Source organism: Nanorana parkeri, unplaced genomic scaffold (assembly GCF_000935625.1).
Source record: "Nanorana parkeri isolate BGI_ZX_2015 unplaced genomic scaffold, ASM93562v1 scaffold1116, whole genome shotgun sequence".
NCBI classification, from domain to species: Eukaryota; Metazoa; Chordata; class Amphibia; order Anura; family Dicroglossidae; genus Nanorana; species Nanorana parkeri.
Genome location: NW_017307384.1, coordinates 442,296 through 454,535, shown reverse-complemented (window position 1 = coordinate 454,535; position 12,240 = coordinate 442,296). Strand labels below are relative to the sequence as shown.

General features: G+C 41.8%; 1 protein-coding gene across 1 annotated transcript in view; it reads right to left on the bottom strand.

Annotated features, from left to right (window-relative positions):
• Nucleotides 1-12,240, bottom strand: part of PCNX1 (pecanex homolog 1 (Drosophila)) — a 110,715-nt gene that overhangs the window by 61,960 nt on the left and 36,515 nt on the right. Inside the window, 2 exon segments of the mRNA XM_018567924.1 lie at nucleotides 3,452-5,119; nucleotides 11,305-11,394. Coding sequence (XP_018423426.1) covers nucleotides 3,452-5,119; nucleotides 11,305-11,394 — 1,758 coding nt within the window.

Below are 12,240 nucleotides of genomic sequence, written 5' to 3'. Positions count from 1 at the left end.
CCGCGGCGTCCCCCAGGAGCTAGTGGTCATTCCAGCGGCGGCACCCAGGAGCTAGGGGCCATTCCAGCGGCGGCAACCAGGAGCTAGGGGCCATTCCAGCGGCGGCACCCAGGATGTAAGCACTTTCACTGCAGCCAAAAGAGTTGCCTACTTACTCTCTCATCAATATTGAAGGAACAGGTTCAATATCTACTAACAATTTCTTAGATATAGTAAACGAATATTGACTTCTTAAAGTGACCTGGCAAAAAAAAATAAAACTGCTCAAGAACTACCTACAAAAACCAGCAATTATTGATGTGTCAATAATGACCTACATCATGTGACATGTAGGTCAGCACGAGGAACTGCTAAGCTCTGACACAAGAGACCAACAGTATATTAACCCATCCGACTTTGGGGGACAATATCTCAACAAAGCGGCATCTAGGAGGCGCAGGCAGCAGAGGAGGTATGTGCTTATTTTGCATGCAATTCTTTTTCACTTTAATAGACAACCTAAGCAAATAAGTTAACTAAATAAATGTATGTTGCCTTAATTTTCAGGAAAACAATACCTGGAACTTTACAAAATAACCGAAAATGTACAAATCAAATTAAAATCAGGTTAATTTGCAAGTAAGCCACATTTAAACAAAGCAATAATTGAAAGCAAGCACAGATTTTTGACAAACATGCAACTAAAGATGCCATTCAGGCGTTATGTTGGTGCCATATAAATATAACAAACCCATATTTGTTACAGGTTCTTCTTTAGCCTGAAAAAATACATTTAAAAGGCATTTATAAACTGAATATATATCTGTTTTATCACCTTTGCATCTTTTTTTAAAAGAAAATATGTACCGAAGGCAATCCGTACATTGGATTGCTGATCCGATTTAGGCACTGCTTTGAATCACTGGCCAGGAACAAACATGTAGATCATGCCGACTGGCTTCACTCTGGTTTTGCTTCTTCTGGGCCAGTGATTTAGAAACACAATGAAACCAAGGAGCAAAGGCAGCATTCAAATCTTTCTCAGTACAGGTATCTTTTGAGTTGTAATATAAGGCCTTGTTCACACCAAATGCAGAGCAGATCTGCATGAGTTTCTGCACATGCAGTGCAGTGGGTTGTGCCGCGTTTTTGATTCGTTCCGGGCCGTTTTTGGTAAAAAAAAAATGTTTCGTTTAAAATGGGCTTTTAGTGCGTTCCAGGCGTTGGCATGTGTTTTTGATGCGTTTGCATGCGTTCCAGAGCAGGTAAAATAGGGCCTGCTGTATTCCATTGGAATACACTGGACGTAGTTTTGCTCCGGTCTGTAACTGCTCTGCACCTGCTCCGCGCTTGGCGTGAACAAGGCCTAAGTAAAATTGACACTTATTGAGAATTAATAAACACATGTTATTGTTGCGTAATTGACTATGCTGGTTTACATTTGCCTACAGAGCTTTTAAAGGATGTAAGTACTTAAAAGGGGCTGTACTAACTAAAAAAAACTAATTTGAGATGTGAGGCACCTGAATCGCTCACAAATATCAATCTGCCAAGGTCTCTGGTTACATGTTAACTCAACTGATGAAGAAATCTCAACTTTTTATTTATAGCTTAATCAGTGTAATTAAGACTCCGCAGCAGGAGCAGGTACATAGACACAGAAACCTTGCATCTGGCGATAGAGAGCGCGCACGCACACACACACTTCGAGCAGCAGGATTGATACTTTCCTGTGGGGGAAGGAACCCCCTTTCACAAATTAGGTCCATTTGCTTTTCAATGGGCCCTGTTCATCACTTAAAATGTAATTATGTTTGAAAAGTTTTTGCATATGCTATAATTGGCGTAAATGCAGAATACATAAGAAGCACACATGCGCTGGGTGTGTCACAATACGTTCTCATCCTCTAGTAAACCAGCCACACTGGCAGCCTCCTGTACTGCAATTAGTCTTATGCCACCTCCCAAAAGTTTTATTAACTGTAATAAAACACAAATTAAAAAAAATAAATAAAACTGACCTAGTTAAAGCAGAGATAAACCTTCAACATCTTAATTTTTACAAAATAGAAATTATTGAAAAAACACTGGAAGCTCTACCCTTCATGTGCTGGAAAAATTCAGGGCTAGTTCACACCAGCCAGTGCGTTCCGGCCAGATTCTGCCTCTAACGCACTACGGCTGGCTCACCTTGTTGTGGGGTGGGAGGGGGCGTGGCAGTGCATTGACGTGAATGGCACCCCAGCTACGCCCTCCGGCCGCAATGCACATCAATGCCTGCAGTCCCATTCACTTCAATGCCACGCCCCCTCCCACCCCACAACAAAGTGAGATGGCCGCAATGCGATCCAGTGCGTTCCGCCCAGAATCGGGCCGGAACGCACTGTGGCTGGTGTGAACTAGCCCTCATAGGCTACCTCCAGGCTAAAGTTATCAAGTAAACTGCATCAGTTACACGGCAAAGACAAGTTTCCTAATGGATATTAACTTATTTCTTGCATTATCCTTTTCCCTGTTGAAGATAATGCAATAGGGAGTGCATGCCGCCTGGAACATTGCTACCATGGGTGCCACTGCACAGCTATACCAAATGACAACATATGAATACTTCCAAAAAGAGAGAGAAGCGATAGACCACACAGCTCAGCAGCAGCAAATGATCACTTAATCTGATTTCTTTCATCTGCAAAGACAAGTCGAGGTAGAGGAGTTGTACACAAAGATAACTTTCTTAATGTAAAAGTATGGCAAGTATTTCAGACTTACCGGTAGTCTCCATATCAGCAGAAAAAAAACCAACGCCAGCTCCCATAATTAGTTGTATTCAAACATCAAAATGAAACAAAAAAAAAAACATATTAGTGGGTGTGTGTGTTTTTTTTTGTTTCATTTTGATGTTTGAATACAACTAATTATGGGAGCTGGCGTTATATTAGGGTTGCACAGATATATTAGGGTTGCACAGATACTTTTCGAGTACCAGTGCCGATACTTGGCATTTTCAACTACCGGGGTTGCAGCGGTTGCACCTGGGACCTGGCTCTGGCGCTCCACCACTGTCCTGAAATCATTAGTCTGTATTGTTTTAGAAAAACTGTCACATGACAATAAACAAAAATGTATCAGTACTCGTACTTGTAAGTACTCGGCAAGTACCAGTACTCGTACTCGCAAAACTGGTATCTGTGCATCCCTTTATTTATATAAACAAAATCGTACATTAAAACAGAGATGTACAAATCCCAGGAGCTCCGTGTGCTCCTTACAAATGACAGCTGCCTCCTAACTTTTGAATTTTTCTCTAGTCTAGCCTTGGAGCTCAAAAGTATCGGTACATGTACTCGTACTTGTACCGAGTACTGTACTTGGTATCTGTGCAACCCTAATATATATATATATACACACACACACACACACACATATATACATATATATATATATACACACACACACACAAAAGTGGCTCTCGTACCTCCAACAGCAGATTCTCTTTCTTCTACATCTTGAAAAGTAACCTGGCTGGGCAAACTATTTCTTGAACGAGTTACAGATTCTAATTGTGATGCCCGTCCTAGCAAAGACAGCTGATCAAGAACTTCCCCCTCTTTGGCCTCTAGATCTGACTTTGAAGTGGTTAAAGGTTTGATACTTTCGGGTGCTGCCAGTCTGTTGGGGTCACCCAAGCTAACTACAGTGCCACTGTCCAGGCTTAATACCCTGGCACGGCTTTTGGTACCACTTGAGCTGGTAGTCCTTCGGTTGGAGCGTTTTTTGCTAGTTCCTTCACAACTGAAGTGGGTTCTACGAGACTCCGCCCCTTTGTCTTTGATGTGATATTTTGTCCTTAGAGCAGTGTATCTGGCCTCTGGGGACTGACATGAATGGGAAGTAGTGCTGGAAGAGCTATCACTGCTGAAACGGTGAGCTGACTGCACACTTGAGGTCCTGCTCAAGTCGCTTTGGTCACTAGAATCCTCATCATGACAAAAACCAGTGCTGTGAGGTTTGGTATCAGCTATGCCTTGAAACGAGACGTACTCTTTGTGTCTGCTAGCATCAAAGCTGCTGGCTCGTTTTTTACCTGTCCGCCTCCTACATGATTTATGTGAGGAAGATGTCCTGTGTATTAAACTAGACGATTTGGGTCGTACATCGTTATCCCGATGCTTAATACCCGTTTCCTTAAATGATCTTATGTCTACTAAAATCACTGGTTTCTCAGTTGGGTCATCGTGAGTAACTGGGAGCTTCCCAGGCATCCAGTCAGCTTGAGCAGTTAGTTCATTTGCATGGGGGTTCTTGTTTGCTTCTTCAGATGCCGATGAGCTAAGACCCCTTGGACTCTGCACATCGTCAGATGTGTTGGCATCCTTTGCTTCCTGAGCTGAATTTCTTTCTACAGCAGTCCTCACACTACTAGTCCTTTTATCAGTAGCTGAACTATGCTCCTCTTCTGGGTCACTACAAAGGCCTCTCTTTATAGCAGTTGCCTCCTCATGTTCCGATAAAATGCTCTCCACATGAGTTGAACTCGTCTGTTCACTTTTGTAGCTGCTAACGGTGCTATTTGTGTCCCGGTCTGTCCCACTACAGTAGCTTTCTGTGGATCCACTGCTCCTGGTGCTAAGGCTCCTTAGGCTATCCATGCTTTTGTCAGACTTCATATGTTTTACGCTACTGGTCCTTGAAAGCTGCTGGGAACCTTTGCTTTTGAGACAGTCTAATTGAAAAATCCCTGAAGCACAAGCATTATCTACAAGAGAATCTTTGGACCCAGAATGTGGTTTGGAAGCTTCAAGTTCACTAACAGGATCCAGCCCGCGCCTTTGTTGATAGAGTGGAAAGTCCGTGAGGGAAGTGTCTGGAAAAGCAACAGCAGAGCTTGAAGTCCTCGGGACACCTCTTGGTCTATGGTCTTTCCTGTATGAATGCGAATGCAATGGAACAAGTGAAGCCAGTTCTGTATCACAGGCATTAGACAGTGACAGATCAACATGGTGATGGTGACTGTGTGTTGCAATTGAGCCTTTGTCACTGAAGTCCCTATTAAAGTCCTTGCCTCCAGAGGATATTGAAGGCTGAATGGAGACAAAAGAGTCATTGGAGACCAGACGGAAAAGCTTCTGATCCACAGTTAACTCTGCAGGAGAAATAGATCACAGATTAGAAAACAAAAACTCAATCTATAATAGAAAACACTGTATATTGCACATCAGAGCTAGTAATAAGAGTTAAATACATTTCAGGCACAATTTTTTAACCATGAGAGGACTAGAATATTTTATACGGTATACGCCCAAAGCAACAAAACCTAATTTATACGGACTCATATTGACCAATAACAAAATAAAGAAGAACTCCAGGCGAAATTATTAAATTGCTTGGAGCTCATCTTTAAGATTTGCTCTGCCAGATTCTTTGCTATGATAAGAGTACGGTACTTCAATGAGAAGTTATTTTTAGTGAGTGCGCATTTTAGTTATGATTGTAAACATTATATGAAAGTAATAAATTAGAGTCACTTCTTTCAATAAAAAAAATTTAATAATTGTTCCTATAAATACCAGCTGAGGATATCAAGCAAATAGGCAGATAACTAGGATTCAATCAATTTGGGCATGACATTTCTCCATCATACTGACATCACTATGTATATCTTTTGGCACAAATGAAGAAGGTTAAAATGAGGGCTAAAAAAAAGTCCCAGTCTCTTCTAAGGAGTTGCCAATTCACCTGGAAGGGCATGAGCCAGTCTGATTATTTAAGAGATGTCACATTTTTAGGCTTCATTCACACTATGCTATTTGGGATAGCAAGCAGACAATCGCAGCAGGAATCCCAAATATCCCATTTAGATGTGGCCACTGTACCCATTCAAGTTAATGACTGGGTGACATCAGCCACATCTGTATGGGGTAGTATGCATGTAATCGTATGTAGGCCCTCACGGGCAGGGCCCTGCATACCATCTTGTCTTATGGTATCTATCTACCAGTAGCTGCCTCATTTCCCACCCTCGGCTTATATTCGGGTCAATACTTTTTCCCAGTTTTTTTTTGTAAAATTAGGTACCTCGGCTTATATTCGGGACGGCTTATACTCGAGTATATACGGTATAATATAATAATAATGTGATACAATTGCATGCTGTTTGGAATGGATCACTGTCCCTGGACACAGGATAGATGCATCCAGGGACAGGGATCCATTCCAAACCGCATGTAATTGTATCACATATGATTACACGCATGCTACCCCATACAGATGTGGCTGTCACCCAGTCATTACCTTGAATGGGTACAGTGGCCACATCTAAATGGGATATATGGGATTCCTGCTGCTATTGTCTGCTTGCTATCCCAAATAGCATAGTGTGAATGAAGCCTAAAAATGTGACATCTCTTAAATAATCAGACTGGCTCATGCCCTTCCAGGTGAATTGGCAACTCCTTAGAAGAGACTGGGACTTTTTTTTAGCCCTCATTTTAACATTCTTCATTTGTGCTGAAAGATATACATAGTGATATCAGTATGATGGTGAGATTTCATGCCCAAATTGATTGAATCATTATCTGCCCATTTGCTTTATATGCTCAGCTGGTATTTATAGAAACAATTATTTATTTATTTTATTGAAAGAAATGACTAATTATTACTTTCATATAATGTTTACGATCTATTTCAAACTATCAAATACTATTACATGCAGACTGTCGCTTATAGCGGTCTAATAGTGTGAATGAAGCCTTAGGATGCTCCTTTTGAAGCAGCCCCCCAGTGTTCAAGGACAAATGGGCCAGTTCCAGTAAGGAGTTGGACATGCACCCTTTCAGTCCTCCAAAAACAGTGATATTTATGTTCCTGATGTGGTGCCCTGGAAACTTTAAAAAGGAAAGGCAGACAGCATTGCCTCGTTTTCTTAATAAAATCCTGACATCTAAGCAATAAATACCAAAATTCCTTCATTAACCACCTCCGGGCCGGCCGTAGTAAAAAAACGGCCGGCCCGAGCTCTCTAGATCTGAGCGGGCGTCTTTAGACGTCCGCTCAGACAGCGGGAAATGGCCGAAATTTTAAAACAGGCAGCGATGACTGTCACCATACAAGCGATCTGCCGGCTGTTGAGCCGGCGGATCGCGTGTATGGGGTGCCGATCGGTCCCGTCCCCCCCCATCCGCGCCCCCCCCCTGCCGTTGTACCGCTGATCCCGGGCTCCGCTGTGCCCGGTGCGAGTTTTTTCGAACGAGCACATATAGACGATCGGCGGGCTATGGAGCCGCTAATCGCCTATATGTGAAACACCCGGTAACGGGTGTGTGCAATGGTCGGGTCTTTTCTGCCCGTACGTGCCCGCTAGAGGGCGCGCGCGAGCAGAAAAAAAATGCCGTCTGGACGGCAACCCGCAAATGCTGCAGTGCCGTCCGTCCGTTTTTTTACTACGGGCGGACGGCAAGTGGTTAAAAAAGCGAATTTTCTTATAATAAGGACAGATTGTGTACTATAGGTGGACTTATGGATGAGGAGATATCAGATCCAGAAGCTTGCGCATGTAAAGGGTGCCTGAGGATATGTATTCATATAATTATTACTGTGTAAACATGCCCATCAGAGATCTGGATCCCAACACAGCTCTTGGTGGGCAGAAAGAGAAAGGAAAAGAAAATAATAAAAAGTCAAACTGACAATGTTAACTTCATCTAAATATATAAAATTAGCCAATTGGAGTGTTAAAAGGGCACTGATTATTTTTAAACAAATACTAATTTGGTGATTCACTAATCAATATACATAACTTCCTGGCAAACATATAGTAACCCTCCTGTTATAAAGCAGTGACTACATCTTTCTAGTGCAAGCCAAGCTGAGATTCCACATGAAAGTCCAAGTATCAATAAACCTTATAACTTTCTATAGCCAGCTTGGAAGGCTTTCACTTAATTTAAGGAAAATAATGAGTTGCCAGAGCAGATTAGTTATCTGAATATGAGTTTCAAAAAGGAATGGATCCACAAGAAACCTAGCAATAGGCAGAAAAGGTTTTGCCACTCTTTCAATAACACTAAAAAAAAAAACCCAACAAAATTTGATCATCAATTATTTAATTTCACTAGTAAACTAAACCTACCAAAAACAAATGCTTTGAAAAAAAAAAATACAAATTCCAGGACAGCCGAAGGAGGAGACAGAGGTCTCTTATGGGCTGTCCTGGAAGACTACTGGGGTAAAATTAGCTTCTCTTGTGTTTTTGTCATTTCTTAGCAGACTTGTTAGAAACATCTCTGGAGATTCCACATACAGCTGCACATGCTCTAACAAAAGGGTGGTCTACATGGAAAGAGCATGCTTTTATAACACCAAATATAACTGGTGCAAGCAGCAATTTACTAGCAGATAAAGGGGCTATGAATGCAACTGAACCATGCTGTTAATGAGTGTGTAACTGGCATTCAAAAACATAAAAAAAAAAAAGTAAAGAACACCTAGAATACAAAATACTAGAACAAGGTGCCAGCAGAGTAGAACATTTCCAACAAACAAAGTATACCAAATTTTACGGAGAAAAAAAACCCACAAGCACCATTAGATATCAGGCACTGCAGCCCCTGAAAGAAAGGAGCAAAACATACAGATACATGTTACCTGTTCTTATATAATTATGCGTTAATGCAGCCAGCGAGGGGCACAGTTACTGTGGGTTGCATCTAAACTGGCATCAATTGGATAGTACATTGTATGAACGCAATTATACATATAAGTACGTAGATTCCATCTGTGCTCTTTGGAACAGTAGCATTTTGTCTGCCATATTCAAACAGCTCAAAAACTAGGTCAGGACATTTGAATGACACAGCGTTAGCCAGATGACTATATTGAGACCACGCAGTCGAAGCAGAAATTATGGGTATGCTGGTAGGTTAAATTACCCATCGGCTTCATTAAAAAAAAACTCCGGAGGAATAAGGCTACTCAAGAGCTCCTATAACTAATGAACCACGGAATTCTCATTTCTCTTGTAGAAATCTCTGGTGTAAACTTTATGAGAAGCAATTCAACAGCAAGACTAGGGCTCCCTTGCGATGACTATTGTCAGCTGACAAAACTGGAAAAATCAGTTGCAGATATCTTATGAGTCCCTGAAGCCAGTTAGTGATTCACCATTACATTACAAATATCAGTTTAAGTTACAACCTGCAGTCACAACACTCATTTAATGAAAATTTTATTTGGTGACTGCGTCGACATGAATGTGTCTGCAATCTAAATTGGCATTCCCCAGAGAGTCCTCAAGAACAACTTAATGCACTAAAGTTTTAGAGCAAATTATCACTGCATTCATTAACACAACAACAATAAGGTGCTGCTCGCATTTATACTTTTTTTCAGTGCCGTGAAAATGTAAAAACTGCACACGAAACACCTACGATCTGTGCCATAGTCAATGGTAATATACGTGCATAATGTAAACAGAGAGCAAACAGTTCTAATGTGAAGATTGCACAGATCCAATGCTGCATTTGGTTTGTTGTTTTGTTGCACAAAACTGCACAAGTGTGAATAGTGCCTTTAAGGGATGCACCAATACCGTTACCAGTATTGGTGCAGAAACTTCACTCGTGAAAATGTACGATACCCAAAACCGATACCAGAGCTTTGCATTTTTTTTTAATTGAAGCGACTGTCGTAAGATCCTGTGCTCAATGGGGACCTCACATCGCCTGTTTACAGTGCTGTTCCCCACATCACCCCCTTCTGAGATCCCCGCACCCCTCCTGAGACCCGAGATATCATCCGGGCACCCTGGAGCAGAGCAGCAGCACAGTGCATGTAGAAAATTCATATACCATTATTCTGCATTGCCATGTAATGTATTGCTTTTTGTAGTCCTTTATAGCCAGTGCCATTCTACATTGCGGTATAATGTATTGTGGGATTTGTAGTCCTCTATAGCTGATGATGGTATTCTGCATTGCTATATAATGTTTTGCTGAGATTTGTACTCTACAGCTGGTGGTAATCTGCAATTCTGTATAATGTAATGTAGAGATTTGTAGCCCCTCTACAACTTGGAGTCTGTGGCAGAACTACCAGGGTCGCAGGGGTTGCAGCGGTCGCTGTGACTAGGCCCTGGCGCTGTCCTAAAATCATTAGTCTGTATTGTTTTGAGAAAAACAAAAATCACATAACACAAAAAAAGGTATCGCTAATTGGTTTAGGCAAGTACTTGAGGAAAAGTATTTGTACTCGTACTGGAAAAAATGGTATCAGAGCATCCCTAGTACCTATAAAATAACCCAACTTATTATATTACCTGTAGCAGCCTTAAAGGAAAACTGTGCTGAGAAACATGGGGCCTATCACTGTTGACCGCCTAATGAAAATCTACCCACCTGGCTGTCTCAAGCTCTTAATCACCAACCTGGAACAAGTATGCAGCAAGCCAAGTCATAGTGAGTTGGACGGCAAATCATTACCCACCATTCGGCTTCTTGATTGGTCGGAAAAGCTGGCCCCATGCTCCCTCGTCAGCAGATGACAAGGGAGCATGAAGCCATCTTTCTGGGCAATCAGGAAGCCGGGGGAGCAGGTAATGACTCGCCGTCCGGCTTCCTGATTGGCCAGCTTTACGACCAATCAGGAAGCTAGGCGGCAAGTCATTACACGCTGCCGGCTTCCTGATTGGCCGAAAATGAGTCGCTGCCCAGATACCCGTTACCGGAAGCTCAGGTATCGGAGCATTTGCGAGTACTCGTCCAAATACTCGGTATGGGCACTGATATCGATACTAGCATAACTAATGAAGTACTGAAGACATTAGATCAGCTCAACAACCAGAGAACTAGCACTTTCAGGACTCCCCTGTAAAAGCAGTTTCCTTATTTCTCTCAGCACAGGTTTCCACAAATTGATCTGTAAAAAAAAGCACTTTTAATGCTCCCCAATGATCAATTTAAGAAACATTTTCTCTGATACACTAAGATACTTAATACACAATGAAAAACATTAACACACTGTATCATATGCTATGCAGTCTGTGCTGGACAAGTGAATTGGATGGAAGCAATAAAGCCCTAAGCCAGGAAAAGCTGCAGCCATGCATGTATTTTCTAGCAGATTATACAGTAGCATTCCAGCTGTGATATATGCATAGATAGCTCATTTAGCTAAGCAACACTGCAGGGTGTGAATAGGCATTGTTTCAAGGACAAATGCTGCTTACTTGGACACTACTGCTCATGACCTTGTATTGGTCAATTTAACATGCAGAGAGCAACACACTTTCAGCAACAGTCATGGCACCTTGCACACAAACTCATTCTGTTTTACCTTGGTCTTCACTTCCTTCTTTGCACAAACTATAGCTCTGGCCAAGGCTAAGACTGATATCATCTGAGGTCTTTGCAGCATCAGTATCCCCTGCAAAGACAAGAATTGTCATGCTAATTTGACCAATGTCCATGGACACTAGGCCAACCAGGTCAGGGCCAACACAAATATCACATTGCTTGAAAAGGACTAAATGACTGCAATGCGTTTGAAAAGTGTGCTGCACTTAAAATAGCACCAGTGCCTACACATAACAGGACCACCAAATAAAATCTTTCTAGGGTTAAATATTGGGGGAAATATGCCCTAAGAGAAATATGGAGCTGTCATTGCTGAAAACTTTCTAAAGATTAGTTGCCTGGTTGTCTATGCTTTAAATACTTTGAGTCTGTGACCTGCAAAAAAAAAAAAAAAAGTGCTTCACTGTAAGAATCAGTTCAAATGGTTTTAAGCTGATAGTTTTTCAGTAGACAGCCTTAAATGTTTTTTTAAGACAGCAGGCCGCCACTTTAATGCTCCAGAACAAGCATACTTTTTAATCCAGTTCATAATAGAAGTCACCAACACTCGATATGCACGAGAAGTATAAAGCACTTTTATTGAATTGTCACAAGTGCCATGGAGCCATACAGAAGTATACAGCTTTTACTTCTCGCACATATCACTGAGTGCTGGTGACTTCTATCATGGACTGCATCTGACACGGCGCCATCCGTGTTGTCACTTCAAGCACCAAACTACCGTGAAGGTCTGTATGCTGTATGGAGTGCGGGTGACTTTTTATAATTACTTTTTAATCAATTCACAGAACAAAAAGTGCTTATTGAGCCTGACTACTGCAAGGGAAGTGCTTAAAGGGCAATTCCACTTTCCCAGATGAATTTGTGAAAATGGAATGTCCCCCACCAATCGGCCCCCTCTTCCACAACCAAACCA